Source organism: Martes martes, assembly GCF_963455335.1.
Source record: "Martes martes genome assembly, chromosome: 6".
NCBI lineage: Eukaryota > Metazoa > Chordata > Mammalia > Carnivora > Mustelidae > Martes > Martes martes.
Genome location: NC_137893.1, coordinates 30,698,643 through 30,717,606, shown reverse-complemented (window position 1 = coordinate 30,717,606; position 18,964 = coordinate 30,698,643). Strand labels below are relative to the sequence as shown.

Sequence of the window (18,964 nt, the reverse complement as noted above, 5' to 3'; positions counted from 1 at the left end):
GTCATAATCTTCTGTGGTGACCTGCCAAGGAATTATACTATATACACACAAGACTTGTCATCCTTACCCTCTAACTCAAGGTCATTCCAGATTTTTCCATCCTTCTTGCCTATTGATTCCTTTCATGTTTCTGAAAGGGCAGCCCAACTAGACATCCTATGCGGGGCTATCTCAGAGCCTTTGTTAATGCTGATCTACCTGAAATGTTCCTTCATCTCTGCCTTCACAATTCTAACCATCTTCAAATCCCAGCCTACATGTCCTTTCGTGATTTTTAAAATCTCACTGCTGCAATTACTTTTTATTATAACTATCTACGTCTTTTCATCACCAGGCTGCCTTAAGGGCAGGATATGTTTCTGATTCACGTAGGTATCAGAGTACTCAACATACTACCTAGAATGAGTATCTGACTGGCATTTCAATTATTTGAACTTGATGAAATCCAGGGGAATATAAAATGGAATATGAAATTAGTCTGATTATGTTGGCACATGTCCTGTTAGAATGCACACTTAACACTAACATTTTGGTTGAGTAATGAGCGAGAATAAAGTCAGAGACAAATAGCATTCATCACTTACTGGGATAGAATGTTTCCATCCAAGCACACCTTGCCTCACTAGTGTTTTCTGCACCTTATTGCAAACTGATCACTTTTAATGTTAGAATTTAATCGGTCACATTTTTCCTTCTCTCTGGGGGACAGAACAGAAATTCTTTCTTATTGCTCCTATGTCCTGTGTCACAGGCCCAGTGAAACAGACCTCCTACCTCCCCACAACTGCATGGTCTTTCAACAAAAAGGAATGATGCTGATGAACATGAAGACCAGGAGAATTTTCCTCCTCAGCTTCCTGCATAGATTGGTGACCATTTGTCTATAACTTTTCATTTTCATTTCATTCTACTAAAACAGAGGTTAAGGTATGAACTTCCATTAGCAAATAAACCACCCTAGGAGAAGCACATATTACATATGTGACGTAAACTGAGACAAGAACCCTTCAGACACCTCATACCCACTGTACTTCAATGTCTTCCTACTAGTCATTCGGATTTAATTCTGTAAAGTGCATGCCTGGTCTCCCCACCCCACTTTTATTCATTCTTATTTTGCAGCATGGAAAAGGAAAACAAAAGCAATATATTCTAGTTTATGAAAAACTTTTAAATTCTAGTACTTGAGGTGGTTACATTGGGAAGTATTTTACAATGATTCGTTGCAGGACCAGGAACAACTGAAATTACTTTCCAAGGATAGAATATAATTCTACTAGACTGTATCTTACATGGACATGGGATTCTAAAAACATTTTAGTGTGAAAAAGGTATCTTTCATGATGGAAACTGTATGGACATAGAGACCCTTCCTTTATTGCAAGTGAAAACCTACCTGTAGGGGTTGGAAATGTTCTGTGTTTGCCCAGACTTGTCTTGGAAAGTATAAAGATGAAGAAGAGTACTGTGCGGTCTGTCCATGTTACAACACGAATTAGACTGTACTTCTCTCCTTGTGTAAATAAATATATAAGAAAGAGAATGGAAGTGAAGTCTTGAAGTATAGGTCATGAAAGGAAGAGAAGAGTAAGGGGGAATAAATGGGAAGGAAGCAAGAGAGATAATTGAATCAGTCTGTGTTGAAGTGGCACTCTCAACATTTTATTTCCACCAGTTACAGTATCTACATTTTCTAAGATCAGTATATTTGGTTTTCTTTATCATCATTGGGCTCTGCAATATAATTTTACATCATATATTATTAACACTTTTGACTATAAGAAATTCTGAAACTACATGTGATCCAAGTATAAATTTTGCTAACGACCGACAATAATGTGCCTCCATGCAGATTTATCTTAATGTGTCTTATGCTGCAGGGTTAGAAATCTCTAACAACAGACCCTAACACTGTCACGCCTCAGTGTAGCTTCCCTTAGAAAAAAAATGAACCAACATTCTTGTAAACATTACACTGTGAGATGCAAAACTGGATGGGTAATTGTTAAATATCATCTCAATAGACACGAAGTTTCTCCTACATGTGTGTTCATTTCACATATCAAGAAACCCATGAAGACAACATTATAAAAGGCAACAATTGTGAAAAGGCACCGCAGCTAGCCTTGTGTCGCTGGAGTCAATACTGCGGCCGCTGTCGATTTCCTGGGTGTCTTGAGGTCAGAAGTTGATTCCACCAAGGCAAACATCAAGTAATTCGACTTCGTCTAGATGAATGACCAGCCAGACTTCTTAACCACTTCTCTCCGATGGATTGTTCGGGTCAGATTACTTCACTTCCAGGTCAGTCAAGGCCTCAGAGACCTCCTCGTTGACCTGGGCGGAAATGCTCGCGGGTGTGACATTGAGATGAATGTCATACTGCTGGTCCAGGCCGAGGTAGCAGTCGCTCATGAGATAGAGTGTGTAGATATACCTAAAACATGAAAACAGAGCAAAACGTAAAACCACAGACACCTTTAATTCTTGTAGAACTCTGGTGGTGAGGTTCTGCTTACCTTCCAGGTAGTTCAGGCGTATAAAAAGAAATGGAAACAACGTGATGATTTCGAACATATCCTACTCTTTTCAAAGCGATAAGTTCTCTCTTATCCACTTCTCCTAGTATCAAAAACCATCCTTCATCTTTTAATTTGGGAAATCGGGGGGTAACTGCATGGCTGTCTTGCTTTCCCTGTAAACCAGAAAAAAAAAAAAAAGATAAACCATTAATACTGTCTAGACTTTTTATGCCCCTTGGTTGTGGTTAAAAGGCTAAGTTGTTTTCCTTGACGGCCATAAATCTACATTGTTCAGTGTATCTATCTGGGATGTTTTAAATTTTCTGGCTTGGTGTCTTTGATATGCTATCACCTACTATTTTTCAGGCATCTTGAAGCACATTATAGATACTACTTTGTGGCTATAACCACCAGAATATTTAGCTCAGTTAGAACAGAAAGCCCTGAATCTTATTACCAAATTAGTAAATTCTCACATCATTCTTATAAGTGATATTAATACCCCAATTGCAGATGAACGAACTGAGATATAATCATGCTAACTAAATCTTCCAAAGCCTTATTCAAAAGAAACTGATACCTAGGGGAAAAAGACATCAAGACTAGACCCTGGACCTCAAGATAATAAGGACTATGTAATATAAATACTTTCCCTCAACCCAAGAATAAAACTCACATAAAAAAGCACATATTCTAATATGGCAATATTAAAAAATCCTTTCTTCGAGGAATGGGAAATTGTAAGCCAAGTGATTTGTAAAATACATTAATCACCACAATCCAAGAACCTACATCACCATAATGGCAGCACTTGAAGTCTTTACTTTAGATGGATTTTACGAAATACGAGATTATTTTAGTGATTCTTTTAAGACAATGCCATTATGGCATAAAATTTACTAATAATGACATGCTCTCAATCACACATCATTAAATATTCTAGAGGGAGATACTGCACTTAAGACATTTTAAAAGAGTCTGAGAGCAATGCATTTTTACAGCATTTAGAACAAATTGAGAGTTTTTCTAGTATGATTAAGTCTAGTATGATTAAGTCTAATTTTTAAGTAGTAATGGTAAGGTAGAAAAATCTTAGTTGTTTTCCCATGATTTTATCTGTATGATTATTACTATCTTTTTTTGTAAGCTGGGATAAATTAGGTCATCTAAAAATGCTCATTTTAAAGCCTCTGGACTATCAGAGGCCAATCAGTTCATACTTACACTGACTGGTTTTTAGAATTAGAAATTAAATGAGATGGGACCCAAAGGCACAGTGCTAAAAAGATGTAATGACAGACAGCTCCTGCCCGCTCTGTATTTGAAACAGAGCAGACAGTACTCATTAACAACAGCCTCATTCTTGAGGGCTTATTTTATTTTATTTTTAAAATTTAAATTCAATTAGCAAACATATAGTATATCCTTAGTTTTTGGTGTAGTGTTCAATGATTCATTAGCTGCATATAACATCTAGTGCTCATCACATCATGTGCCCTCCTTCATCTGAGGACTTATTTTAGATATGGGAATGCCCCTGATGGCACGGGGTGACACAGAAGACAAATTCTTTCTTATTTCAATTATTATGGTACTAAAAACCAATCTGCTCACATGCTCTGTACTAATATTCTTAGGCGGCCAAATGTTTAAGTTTCTGTGTCATAGGTAACAGAAAAGACCAGAGTAATTTAAAATAAGCATGTTGTAGAATTGTTGCCTGTATGAACACTGGCAAAGCTCTCTCGTGTGCGTTCTAGTGAAGGAAGCAGGAAGATGTGGCAACTGAGGCACAGAATAAGACACTTTTGTGTCTTATTCAAACTCAAAGCATTGAGTGGGAAAGCTCTGCTCTCCTGTGCACCTAGCTAGCTGTGGTTTCTATGTCTCAAAGTACCCGTGGGCAGTGCTTCTCTAACCTTAATGTCCTTAAAAATCTTTTGGGGTGCTGGGTACAAGGGCAGATTTTGAGATTTCTCCCCCCGAGATTCTGATGCAGCCAGTCTGATGAGTAGGGCCAGAGAATCTGTACTCCAAATCCCAGGAAATTCAGCTGGCCTGAGTAGACAGATCCCATGAACACAGGACTCCAGGCAAGATAGTATTATGTAAGGTGTATATTCTGGGGCTGACAAGTGGCCCATGAGGACTGACTGGTTCCAGAAGACTGACTCTCGCTGCTTAAGACCAGTTGAGAAAGCAGGATTCGTCAGTGACACGGACACATTAGTAATATAAAAGATATGTGTGGTGGCGCATGCCGGGATCTGGTGTGAAGCATTTGAGAATGGAAACCAAACACCATACCTTGTGGAACCCGAAGTGCACTCGCTGCAGGCTGACTTGAAGCACATACTCTTGATCAGCGTGCAATGTGATCCACCTGTTGTCATTTCGTTTGTCTGAAGTCAGGGTTGTGATAAAGAGTTCACCGTGTCCCTCCACTGAGTCACCCCACCAGCCTTTAACACTTAAGCCAACATCTATCACGGGCAAGTGGGATAAGAAATTCCACGCCTGAATAAAAAACAGAAGAAAAATAATAAGGAAGGGTTAATGGGAAATGCAGTGATCAAGAAACTGTGCTTTGAAAAAAATCAACCTCTTTGTCTGGAGATTCATCCAGATCCACTGCAGTTGTAAGAAATAATACAGAGAGATCCTGTGCACTGTTTCCCGTTTCCCCAATGGTAGCATTTTTCAAAACTAACGTACAATATTGGGAGAAACAGGCTCCCTGCCGAGCAAGGAGCCCGATGTGGGACTCGATCCCAGGACGCTAGGATCATGACCTGAGCCGAAGGCAGCCGCTTAACCAACTGAGCCACCCAGGCGTCCCTAACGTACAATATTGATATGGGATATCGACACTGACACAATCCACAGTTCTTACTCAGGTTTCCGAGTTTTTCTTATACTCATTTGTTGGTGGGTAAAAATAGTGTGCTTTTAATCTCTGTAGTTTTAAGTCCTTTTAAAAGCAACTAAAAAATTATTAACCATTCACTAAACGTGTCATGTGACTCCCTCACTATAAATCCCGCCTAGATATTGAGTGGCTACTGACTACACTCAACAATAAGTTTAACAAAAAATGTTTGTTTTCAGCAGGTCTGCTTTAGAGGAACATCTGCTGTAACATATACATGACTTCTAAGGCAGAGGGCTTTACTGGGGGATATACAATTTGAAAAAAAAAAAACGTTGTGATGCAATTGTTGATGTCACTCAGCATCACTCATTGACCATTGACTGTACAAAATGATTTGTTTGTTCAGATTCCAAATTTATTCTGAGAGGAAAACATTTCCACCTGTTTGTATATCACAAGGAACCCTGTAAGGGTCCTTCTAGAAATAAATATGTGCTTTTGGCATTATATTGAGAATACCAATTAAAATGATGCATATTAAAGGGATAGAAAATATTTTACCAATTTTATTCTTGCTCTTTAAATTGAAAGGCATTTTGAGAAATCAGTATGCCTATAGCAAGCGCTCATCTTTAACAAATGAATTTCTAAGTCTACAGAAAGGATGTAACAAAATAAACTTAATGTTATCCGATAACACTGTTACCTTTTCCTAACACTTATAATTATTTAGAATATTACTATCAGTCTAGAAAACTTCTCAATATATTGGTTGGTTTTATCAGTTGTTAGCTTCTAAGTTTTTAAAAGTACACAAATACTTTAATTTTGTATTTTCTTTTCTTTCTTAACTCTATACCATAGATTTCCTCATAGGCTTTGATGTTCTGTTTGCTAAGACTTCAGTGCTACCTAGTGTACCTAATTGAAATGAAGTAGCCTTGATGAATCAAACTACCCCTTAGGAATTCAAAAAATGTAAATCTAATGCAAATTTTCAATCCATCTACAATCCTATAACTTGTCTTGTGAATCTGAAATTATGTCTGGAATAGATCTTGAAATAGCCAAGCTACAGAATGGCCTACACTGTGCTTCAAGGTAACAGATGGCCTATCCCCTGCTAGAATCAAGAGTCACTGAGTATAGAAGCTATACCACTTGATGTTCTAAGCCTGGCCAGAGTGGGAGAGCGATGAAGGGGATACTTAAATACACAATTTTTGTAAAGCATTTAACTTGGTGAGACAACACAAGTAATATTGACTGCACGAAGCATGACCATGTTTCTTTACTTGTACTATTAAATTAGTTACCAAAGGTGTTTTCAGTTATTAGCAACTTGTTGGGATTTTACTTTACAAGGCTCCCAAAAATCAGATCTGGTTTTTATGTAAATGTGATCTTTTTTGTAGCACGATATTATTATTATTCATCCTTGTTGTGTACACATATATTTGTTGGGTGTGTGTATGTATACACACACACACACACACACACACACACACACACACACATATAAAAAAACATAAGCTATTTTTAAGGAAACTGCTAAGACATTTCAATACCAGCCAAACATATTTATCTGAGGATTAATCTTCATCTATTGAATCAGGCAAGAGCACTGCCATGCATACAATTATTTAATTAGCAGCCAAATCCTCTGCCAGTCAGCAGCCGTTCCAGGCATACTGATGGGGTAGAAGATGCAAATCTCACAGTCGTACTGCTTTTTCTCATTACTACTGCAATTAGCACTTAAATTGATGCTTTAAACATACTAATTTCTGGAATAATTCAGGATTTGTATGTTACCTGGGATCGCCTCACTGCAGAGCCGACACCAGATTGCTCTGCAAATTGAAGCACTTTTGAGCCAAATAACCATCATCATATCAGACTGAGCCAATTTGCATTTGGTTTTAAAGATAACAGAATGGCAATTTATGCAAATAAATTAAGTAAGTTTACTTCTGAGTTCTCCCTGAACTAATTATAACAATGTTCTAATTTTTCATCACATCTAAAACTTGGCTTGAAATCAGTGTATGTTAGGTTAGAAATCTGTTGTTGCTAACAGAAGCCTTGTTTTGGTTTAAATATATTGTTTTTATTCATAATTTTGATGGTAATTTAGTTAGAAAGGTAGGCACTTATTATGAATATTTAAGTTGTTTCTTGTGCCAATTTTGAGTTCAACAGAAATTGAACAATCAGACTTTAATGCCTGTAATACTTATTTCTAAGTTACTCAAAACTAAGTTCCATTGGAAAAAAAAGAACAAGGTTTGGAAGTTTCTTTAATACCTGCATTTGCAAGTCAATATGTTAATTATGTTATAAATCCTGAATGTTTGACACGTTTAGGGTAAAACTGCTTAAGACTTAAAAGTCTATATATGCCAAATATTTCTGGCATTGTTCATTCATATTTTTGGCCTTTCCAAAGACAGTTTGGAGACATGACCTATGTTGTCTTTTACAACATAGATTTAGCTTTCTATCTAAGTTATATGGTGTACAAATAAGAAGTTTACTTAAAGAAATACTTTAGAATCTAGAAACAATAAAGTGATTAAAATAAAAGGGGAGGGTATAAGAACGTAACTGAGGGAACTGCATGAAAGTCTACCCAACTGAAATTTATACCAAGTGGGTAATGCAGCCTAGTTAGTGATAGACAAGCTATTGTAGGCCTTTCTAAGCTGGTCTAATAGCATTATACTGAATTAATTTCCAATAATGCCAATGCTCCTACTAATTATCGTTATTGTAATTATTTTTAATATTATTATTAAATTCTGTTCTATATTAGGAACCGCATAAGGCAGCTGAAATACTAATATCCTGCTTCATTTTCACAAAGCTTCATGAGACAGGTATGATGTGTCCATTTTCATAATCACAGTAAATGGCATACAGAATTTAAACCCGGTGAGTATGATCTCAAAACCAACGCTTTAAGTTAGAAAACTCTTGGTGTAATTTCCCAGACAGAATAAGGAAGCTTTGAAACACAGAAACAATGGCCTGACCTGCTTCATTTTCACAGCTGGCAGCTCATTTTCCATCATGGAGCTGAATACATGGTCTTTCCCTCCGCAGGCATGGATCAGTTCCGGAAGGCAATCGATGACACCATGGCCCCCACCACGTCCGCCCTTTATACCTGGGCTCCATTTCCTGGGAAATAATACCAGCATTAACCAATGAATTCTTTCATAGAGCAAATGAGAATTCCTGACATTGGTCATTTACTTAATGAGGACAGTTTTTTAAAACTAAGACTACTATGCAACTTTTTAAAGGCCATTATCATTAAGTTCTAAAATCAGCCAGATTGTCTAATATATCAACCCAAGGCAGTATGGCTATTATGACATAAGATGCGTAAATCAAATGTGAGCTCAGTAACACGTAGGGTTTACAGGGAGGGGGTGCGTGTCTATAGGAAGGCACTAATGTATACCAGTGCTTCTATGTGGTTCAAGCGCTGAACTGGAGCCCTGGGAGGTCTCTTTAACGGATTCAGGCAAGTGTCTCTAACGCAATTACTTGAATAAAGTTTTCATTTTAAGTTGTTGGGAACATACAGTTAAAAGCACATTTTTGTGGGGTGCCTGAGTGGCTCAGTGGGTTAAAGCCTCTGCCTTCAGCTCAGGTCATGATCTCAGGGTCCTGGGATCAAGCCCCACATCGGGCTTTCCGCTCAGCAGGGAGCCTGCTTCCTCCTCTCTCTCTGCCTGCCTCTCCACCTACTTGTGATCTCTGTCAAATAAATAAATAAAATCTTAAAAAAAAAAAAAAGCACATTTTGGGGGGCGCCTGGGTGGCTCAGTGGGTTAAGCCTCTGCCTTCAGCTCAGGTCATGATCCCAGGGTCCTGGGATCGAGCCCCGCATCGGGCTTTCTGCTCGGCGGGGAGCCTGCTTCCTCCTCTCTCTCTGCCTGCCTCTCTGCCTACTTGTGATCTCTGTCTGTCAAATAAATAAATAAAATCTTTAAAAAAAAAAAAAAGCACATTTTGGGAATCTTTGACATTTCTATAGCACAATAGTGGCAGAGCCCCAAGAACACAGTCCACCTAAATTTTACTCTCTATTTCCTGTTTATATAGCAAGAAGAAAAATACAATTGAAATCATATAAATATAGTGGTTTTCAGGGTGACAGCAAAGAACTGGATCAAATCTCCTAGACCCCAAGCAGCTTTCCATAACAGATCTGCGTGCTGTGTTACAGTAGTACCCTTATGTACCTACTTTACTGTTGAAACCCAACTCCCATAACTTTTAGTACCATATTGGAAGGGTTCCTGAAACTGAGCTGCAGACATGTGGTGTCTACTTTTCTCCTATGTCACCTGCTGCTGGTGTGGCTCACTCTCTGAATGTTCGTTTTAGTGTCTAGGACGTCCCGTGGTGGGGACTGAAGCACCATGGAAATAACTGCTTTGGAATCCAGTTCACTTGAGTCCAACTGAGGGACTTTCTGAGGGGACCCCCATGTGTGTGTGAGGTTCTGGTTGGCATGCCTCAAACGAGCGCACCCCTTAGTCCAGCTGACAGGAGGAAATGGGTACACGATGGCAACCTACAGCCACACTGTTCTGTTTGTCTACATGACTGTGAACCAACATTTTGCTGCAAGGTATCTCTCAACCGAAGTGAAACAATGGTATGAAACCAACACTTTCATTTAAACACTTGTAAATTGTACTGTTCTTTTTCTTGCTAAAATATTTGTAGCAATGTACACAGGACCTACAGGTTAAGTAATCTGATGATAAAAGAAACCCTTCTTTTTAGTACAGGTTCTATCTCAGGCTGCTAGTATATATAACTACCCAGTTTTGGACATTTTGTAGATGTACAATTTACCTCTGACAGAGGATTTCAGATCCCTCAAATCTATGGTGCAATACGAGAAATTGGTCATTTACTTTGGTTTAGATCACAGAGCACTTTCATAACTTCTTTCAAAATAAAAGCTGATATTGTAAAGGAATAAATGCAGTTAACATAGAAATGAATGTAATGTTGCAAATAGAAAACAAGGGAAGGTTAAAATGAATTGTGATTCAGCTTGTGGTAGATGATCAAATTCCAGCTGAGATCACTGGGCCCTGTCTCCCTCTGGGAAACAGGCATTTTCGCTGTAAAGAATCAATATCCTAGGCACAACATGAAATTCCAGTGACCACACATGTAAAGAAAATATTATTTTTGAAATTAAAAAAGCCAATTAAATTGAAATTACACTATTACCTGAAAACATGAAGATGGTGGTGTTCTATGTTTGGTACTGAAAGAAGAGAAGAATCCTTTAACCACCGACCCTGGATCACCATCTGAACCAGATTGGTGATATTTAGGGCTGTCACCAGCCAGCCCTGGTTTGCAGCCACATCCAGCATTGCCTGAACAGGGGGGAAAAAAATTCACATATTAAAAGAATACCATGGCACTTGCCTTCTCCATTGGGGATCTCATGTTAACCTTAACAGAAAACAAACAAACACAAAATAAGCATTATACCTCTAAATTGCTATAATCAAAATGAAAACCAGAAAGTAAACCACAGTTGGATTGGAAAGAACGAACCAGAACTCCCAGTAGCATCTGTTGCACATTACTTCTTATAAAGTGCCAAATATTTAGCTTTTCTAAGGGTAGCAAATATAGCCAGGTTATACTGGAAACCAGTAATAAAACAAAGAGAAAGACTCAGTGTACTTTACGAACAAATATCTCTATAATTCACTGTATGAAAAGCATTAGAAACTGCACCTAAAGAGTAAATCTCAGGAGGTCTTTTCCAAATTTAATATCGATAATGGTAAAGCAATAGGTTTTCTTGCCAAAAATTTACTTTCCCCCAAAAGCAGGCTGAAGACAGAGCCCTAGTTTTCAATAAAAATAATATACTACGTACTTACAAATGGGGCAACTGCCAGTGGTCCAAGTGGAATGATGAGAAGCTATTCATATTAGTCTATACATTTAATCTAATGTTTTATGGACAAACAAATGGCTGCATTTGCTTAAGGCAAAACTAAACAGTGAAATCTTATTTAAACAAAGGAGAAGTTTACACAGGCAAAGCTATTTCAATTAAATTAGATTCTGGAGAATGCTGACTTAAAGACACATAAGTTAATATCATGATCTGAGGCAGCTACTTTATACAGTTTGAGGAGTGTATTCTCTTATTTTAGGAAAATGAAGACATGAAGATAAGAGAAAAGAAATGTACCTAGTAAATGCTGAAAATGATAATATAAATGGTAAATGACTCATCACCAGCAAAATACTTATAAAATGTTGTATTAAACTATTAGAACATTTTCAGAAATAGTTAAGGCATACTATGCTAGCAAAATTAATTTGTTATACCACTTAATACAACAGAGGCAGCCACATTTTCCTTCTAAATTTTGAATTTCCTATTCTGTGTCCTCTAACTTAAACAGTAAAATTGTTTAAAAACGTCTGGCTAAACTAATCTGTTGTCTTTTTATATACATTACAGGGAAATTCATCAACATCTCTGGCTTTCATGACTAATGTGATAAAATGGTCAAAGTGGGTTTTAGCACCCGTGAGTCTACCATATATGATAAAGCCTCATAATGGTATAATAGACATATTTATATGTGTGCATATCAATGTGTATACATGTATGAGTGTACATATTCATCAGTCTAGGGAAAATCTACTTCCATTCTTCTCATTTCTCTGCAGAGCTGATTAAAATGCTTTGCCTTTTTCTGAAGTATATGAGACAAAAGATCATGATTTAAAAAAAAGCATTAGTTCATAAGTCACAACTCTTGAGTTCTGTAAGGCAACAGAAAAGAAAAAAGAAATGAATAATCATATCTAATGTGGTATCATGATGGTGTTAGAAGTTGTAATGTGGGGTAACTATGGCAATTTTACTTGTGATTTTACATTATAACTTGACTGGAAATAAATTCCAGATCAAAAGCTCACATACAAGAAGAGCTGGATGGATCGACCATATGTTTTTAACTTTGAAGTTTTCATGATGAAGTTGAAAGATTTCATAAAATTTATGAGCGTTCCCCACAATTTTTCATTGTATGATCCAGATGTGAAAACGTAAAAAATCATGCAAAGTGATTGCTTACATGAAGTAAATGAAAAGCCACGCCATGAATTGAAAACTATTATTTCTCTTGTTTTAATTTTGAGAAAAGCAGGTAGACAGACCAAGAATCTGGGATGAAAAAAGGTTTTGCAATTACCCAAATGTGGTGAATGAATGTTGCTCTCTGCTCAATCATTCCCTAGTTGGGTCTATTTTCTCTGCTCCCTACCTCCTGCCCCCATCACCGTCTTAAGTGCAGACCTTCAACAACAATCACCTGGAATAATATAACTGCCCCTTTATCTTCATTCTCATCTAATTTTTCTTCAATCCATATTTTATATGGTTACCGATGATCAGAGAGGAGACAGGGATCCTAACATTCGTCTGCTCAGGTTTCCTCAATGGCTTTACACCATGTAGAGGACAAAGCCAGCACTTCTCTGCATGACAGTTCTGGTCTGTGATCTAGCTGGTCCTAGATTTTCACTCCAGCCCCTCCCTCCCTGTACTCCTAATATAGCATTACTACATTACTGCTATTTCTCCAAATTTACCCTTATTCCTTCCGTTCTCTTTCTGCAAATCCTGCTCTACTTGTTTACCTGGGAAATTCCAATTCATCCTTCATGTCTAGCTCAAAGTCTACTTCTTACTGTGGAGTCTCCCTGATTCTTCCAGATGGACTGCAGATATTTCTTTCTTCTCCCGTGAGTCTTCTGCTCTTGACACGTGTCACTGTTATCCTATTGTGATTCTTTGTTTACACATGTACTCTTTGAACTACAGATTTCTTTTCTTTTTTTTTTTTTTTAAGATTTTATTTATTTATTTGACAGAGATCACAAGTAGGCAGAGAGGCAGGCAGAGAGAGAGAGAGGACAGAAAGCAGGCTTCCTGCTGAGCAGAGAGCCCGATGTGAGGCTTGATCCCAGGACCCTGGGATCATGACCTGAGCCAAAGGCAGAGGCTTTAACCCACTGAGCCACCCAGGCGCCCCTAAACTACAGATTTCTTGATGGCAGGAATCTAGAAATATTCTGTTAACTCAAGCCTAGTGCACTCAAGGTAATATCTTTTGTCTGAGAAATGTTGGTAAAAATCCAATTACAACGATGATAACAACATTCTGCCTAAGTTATTGCACACTTGCCAAAGAAAAAAGTTCCAAGGTTTTAGTGTCAAACAGACATAGATTTCAGTCCTAATTTTGCCCCACTTACTATGTGAATCTGGGGAAATTTCTTAACCCTACTCTGCTAGGCTTCTCATTTACAGAAGGGGGCATTATGCCTTATTATACCTCCTTGTAGGGGTGTTATGAGGGTACAGTGAGAAAATGTACTATGTAAGGTATCTAATATACCACCTGGAACACAGTAAATCTTCACAAACAGGTCTCTATTTTTAAAGTTTTCCTGTGATATGAAAAGAACACCCTAAAATAGTCCATTCTTTCTAACAGATTTCCTTTCGGCCTTTTGGTGTTGATTTCTGGACTCAGTAGTATAGGGCTTTGAGGGGCAGGGCATGCAAGGTCAGGAGCAGATGTATGGAATGGACAAAAACAGTTCATCAGGACAGGCGTCCAAATACAAGAGAGCCAGAGGAAAGGGCTAACGACAGTCCCTGGGGCTCAGGCCGAGCTGGAGGATGTGGGCTTGGATCTCAGTGTGAGTAGGTAAGCCTGTGTTACTGTTCAGAGGTACATACCTAAAGAAGCTAAGGCCAGGCAATGGTCCAGGTAAATGGATCTGAGGGTCCTGAAAGCCTGTACTGACATACCTTTGCATGCCTGAGCCCAGGATGGATTCCCTGTGTCTCACTGTCTTTGAGAGCAATCTTCCTCATAGGTAAAGGCTAATAAGGTATCTGCTCCCCGCCAGAGTGGGGCTGACTTTGGTAGCAGCTGGAGATCATGGCTCAGTTCCCCAAATCACCTTAAAGTCTCTTACAGAGATCTAATGCTCAACAACAAAGGTAGTTTTTAGTACATGGAGGAGATAGAACTCTGGAGATTCTTTACCAGTTTAGCATTAACGTTAGACAAATACTTAATCCCCCTTTACTTCACATCCACTTTCTACTCGGCATGCTACTTGCAGGGCAAAACTAGGATGATTCTAAGTATAGGGGAAAAATGGATGGGCACTGACTCTGTGTACGAAACTTTCTTCTACTAAGTTGAAATGAACTTCAGTTGATTGATGATTGAGAATTCTTTGCCATTTCCAGCGGTGATAAGATGGAAATAGAATTTCTAGCACTGTATTCATTTATCAAGTTATGATACAATTAAAACCTTATCATAATTAACAGAAACTGTGGAGCTGTCATTTACTTATAGGAGAGCAGGTGATGAGCTTGGTTTTTAACACATTTTAACTGAGATGCCGCTGGGAAGCCAGGTGAGAAGTCCAGGTAAAAGACCTTCTGAAGTACTTGGCTTTATGCCACGGTAAAACAACCACCACCACAAACTATAAAAATCAACCCCACCCCTCACTCCTAAAACAATAAAAAAATTAAGTGTTTAGAAAATGGATGCTTTCTGGAAAAATTTTTTAGGCTCTAGGAGTCTTGGAGCCAAATGCATGCTTTATGACTTGAATCTAACTCATGTCTTGAACATTTATTTTGAATCAATTTCAAGAATTCTCTAAGCATATCAGGCTTGGTCTTAGCATTTAAATTCAACCACATTTTCATTGTGGTGTTACTACTTTGGCAAAAGACATATTTATCAAATCTAGTCTATTTTCTTGTCTTCTGCTACTATACTATACTTAAAATGCAAGCTTGACAACATATCTCTCTCTGTATTATGGCAGATAAAATTTCATTCAATAATAAAAGTCCCAAACACTGAATTACATGTTAAAGTCAAGCTGTAATGACCGTATGCATATATGGTGTGAGTAAAATATTTGGGTAAGAACGCACAGACTATAATACACTTTCGTAAATAGCTCACCCTTAACCCATAACAGTACCAAGTATGAGGAAAGGCATCCATACCATCCTCCTTTCACAGATGAAGAAATAGCAGCTTACAGGTGTTCAGTGGCTATGTAATCACACCAGTCAAAATGAAATTAAGACTTGATCTTGGTTTTCCAATTAATTACCTGTGTTCATTACACCATATTCCATTACTGTTGAATGATTTACATTGACTATGGCTGTTTTTTAAAAATTATTATTATTATTTTTTTAATTTTAAGTAGGCTCTACACCCAATGTGAGGCTTGAACCCATGACCCTGAGATTTGAAGTCACTTGCTCTACCGACTAAGCCAGCCAGGCACCCCTACCCTGTCTTATTTCAAGAAGGATTTAACCTAACCTTTTTCCCCTACATAACAGAAAAACACAAATTCCAGACAAAATAATTAGGCATCAATTACTGTCTCTGTATGAATTTTGTTAATACAATTATCAAAAAGTTAAAATTTTAAAATTTAAAATTAATTTGAATCCATCATTTGGTAATGAGTACATCTTAATATTTTATAGGTAGGCACTACATATCTTTTGGAATCCAACTGAATTCCGGATTTAAGCAATTCAAGGGTAACACAGGAACTTTGAGTACTGTGACTGAATTAAAGTCAACTTCATTGGAAGGAAACATAATTGCTGACCAGCAAAAGAAAAACTATCATTCGATATACATTAGGAGTTACTGAGAGGAAGATGATATGATGAAGCTCTAAGGCCCATTATTTAAAAATTTCTGCATTTAGTATGAAAAGTCTGTGAATTAGTCCTTGGTGTCATCAAGGCTTTGGGGCTGTAGAGTGTACACATGGTGCGAGACAGATGACCACCAGCTCCTCCACCCACAGCCCCCTTAGCGTTCTGACTTATTCTCTCCCTTCTCCCTCCTTTTATCCTTTCCTCTCTTTAAGGAACTTTTTCTCTTCTTCCTCACATCTCCTGCTAGTCCTCCTTGTGTACCTAGTGGTAGCATAGGGACTGCAGCAACCACATGAAACTAAGATTATGACAAAGGCTGAAATGGCTAGATCATGTTGCTACTTCTGTTAAAATTAGATAACATAAAGATAATAAATTGACAGTTTAAGAGAAAGATTTATTTAGTCTAGAGTGAGAGAAAAGGATTTTCATTAATTTATAGAAGTCAAGTGACTACTTATAGAATGTCATGAGAATTGCAAAATACTATGGAAAGACCGTTAGAAACAGTCTGTGAAACTCACAGCCAAGAGGAGTCTAAGGACATGACAACTAAGTGTGAAGTGGTACCTTGAATGGGATCCTAGAAAAGGAAAAGGACATTAAGTACACTAAAGCATTCTAAGTATGGACTTTTGTTAATAATAATGTATCAATATTGGTACATTGATTGTGACAATGTACTTTATTAATGTAAGAAGCTATATTAGAGGAAAACTGCCTGTGGGAAGAGTAGGCCCTCTCTGAACTATCTTTGCAACTTTTCTGTAAATCTGAAACTATTATAAAATGTAAAGGTTATTAAAAAAAAAAAACTATGGAAATTCATCCAAAGCAGCTTGTTAAAACATTTGTTGTTAGACATCTGCTAGAAAATGCACTATGTGGTTCAAGGGCTCCCAGAAGTTTTACAATGATGGGAAAGCCTGAAAAAAAAAAAAAAAAAAAAAGGCTTTCTTGACAGAAAGGCATACTCCTTTAAAGGTTCAGGTCAGTTGCAAGTAATGATACAGTATTTTGTCAATAATTAAAATGCTATAAGTACATTTATAAGACTCTTTTTCAATAGCAACAGTTGTTCACTGTAACTTTCTCCTGAACTTTTACCCCCAGAAGGTTAGCATTCAGGAAGCTCAGCTGCTGTCTAACAAACTTAATTAATCAAAAAGTCATTTCCGAGCTGTAACTATGAGTAAAAGCGCTTCAAGTGTGCTAGCAAGCCTACAAGTTAATCAAAATGCTAATGCAGTACAAATTAAAGTTGTGATTAACATTTCACAGTAGCTGCTTAAGTGAGTTGATCACACAAATGGGTTAAGCATTACTCATTTCCTATAGCCCCAACCGGGAAAAGGGTTGTTATGTGGCTATGAGGAGAGGAGCTAGGGGTAGAAGGATCCTTCATAATAGCATCACATCATCAATAAACCATCACCAAATTGTCATACAAAAGCTTTCAGGTAGAGTCACCCTGGGGGAAATGGCCTTCCAAATTATATTACAGTCCTTGAGGGGAGATTGCCTATAAATCCACAAGAATAAGTAAAGTTGTTTAAGACCTCAAAATCCACACACATTTGTGTTAGTTTTGGAAATACTACACGCATCAGCTCTGTGTTGCTTCTTGGGGAGGGGGTAATGGTACCTTGTTTTAAGGGTTGTTTCCCGTGTTCTACTGAGGAATTAAAATGTATCTTTGATACATGAAAAAATAACTACCAACTGGATAATGATTTTATATTTATTAAGTTTTTATTTTGATTCCAGTATGGCTAACATATGGTGTTATATTAGTTTCAGATGTACAATACAGTGATTCAACTGGATGGTAATTCTGAACCATTGTGTGGATCTCTGCATTTGGAAAAATAATCATTCAGGATTAAGTTCATTTAGAATTATTTGCTTTTAAATAGTCATCCATTAACAAAACTTCATGAGGCTTCCATGGCAAGATCTGAGCTCCTGGTAGTTTTGCCAGGAAAGCAGCCTGAATTAGACTTCCCTGTCTCCATGAATTTGATAAGGTCACACTAATGTTTATAATAAACAGACTACATTTGTTGGTAGACAATACAGATTTGGCAGATAATCTCAAAAACATTGTGAGAATCCACACATAATAAATCTCCCTTTTAATCCTCTCCTAATAAAGAACCAGAAAGGAAAAAGTGAAATATTTATGCATTCCATTCACCATGATATATTGAAATGTACTACATGCCAAGAATTATGTCCAAGTCATCTTTGTCAGTGAGATTATAAATAGTTATTGATAAGGTTCCAGCCTACTTTGGATGATGCAAAATCCTCCAAATATATGCTCATAGTATTAATATTCCTTGAAACATATCCAATATTTAAAACTCAATAGTGTAATTTTCATTTTAGGATCCTTTAAAGACGAGTTGCAGCAATTAATTATTTTTTTTTAAGTTCTTTAGATTACAGATTGCTAAATACATATAATTCAATTTTGGAAGCATAGAAATTATTTAGTTATAATCCACCCATCTTTTTCTCAAAAAGATCTCAAGTCTATTGTGCTATACTGTCCACTTAAAGATAATCTTTTCATTTGGTCTAATTATAAGCATTTAAAAGTGTGAAAGGATTCTAAGAATATATGGAAGATTTTATCTACCATTTGCTATATCAAAACATTTCTTAAAAGTATTGGGTTAAGGATTTGACCAAGTACTTCTTTTGCTAATCAGAGCAGTACCCGGCCTATTTTCTCTGCTAGCTGTATTTGACTCT

At 37.3% G+C, this 18,964-nt stretch overlaps 1 protein-coding gene across 1 annotated transcript in view; it reads right to left on the bottom strand.

Moving 5' to 3' along the window:
* Positions 1-1,640: 1,640 nt before the first annotated feature.
* Positions 1,641-18,964, bottom strand: part of ASCC3 (activating signal cointegrator 1 complex subunit 3) — a 341,793-nt gene continuing 324,469 nt past the window's right edge. The window contains exons 39-43 of the mRNA XM_080806019.1: positions 10,660-10,811; positions 8,430-8,577; positions 4,830-5,039; positions 2,520-2,695; positions 1,641-2,437 (exon numbers count right to left, since the gene is read on the bottom strand). Of these exons, the coding sequence (XP_080662145.1) occupies positions 2,290-2,437; positions 2,520-2,695; positions 4,830-5,039; positions 8,430-8,577; positions 10,660-10,811 (834 nt within the window). The 3' untranslated portion in view covers positions 1,641-2,289. The remainder of the gene's footprint in view (positions 2,438-2,519; positions 2,696-4,829; positions 5,040-8,429; positions 8,578-10,659; positions 10,812-18,964) is intronic.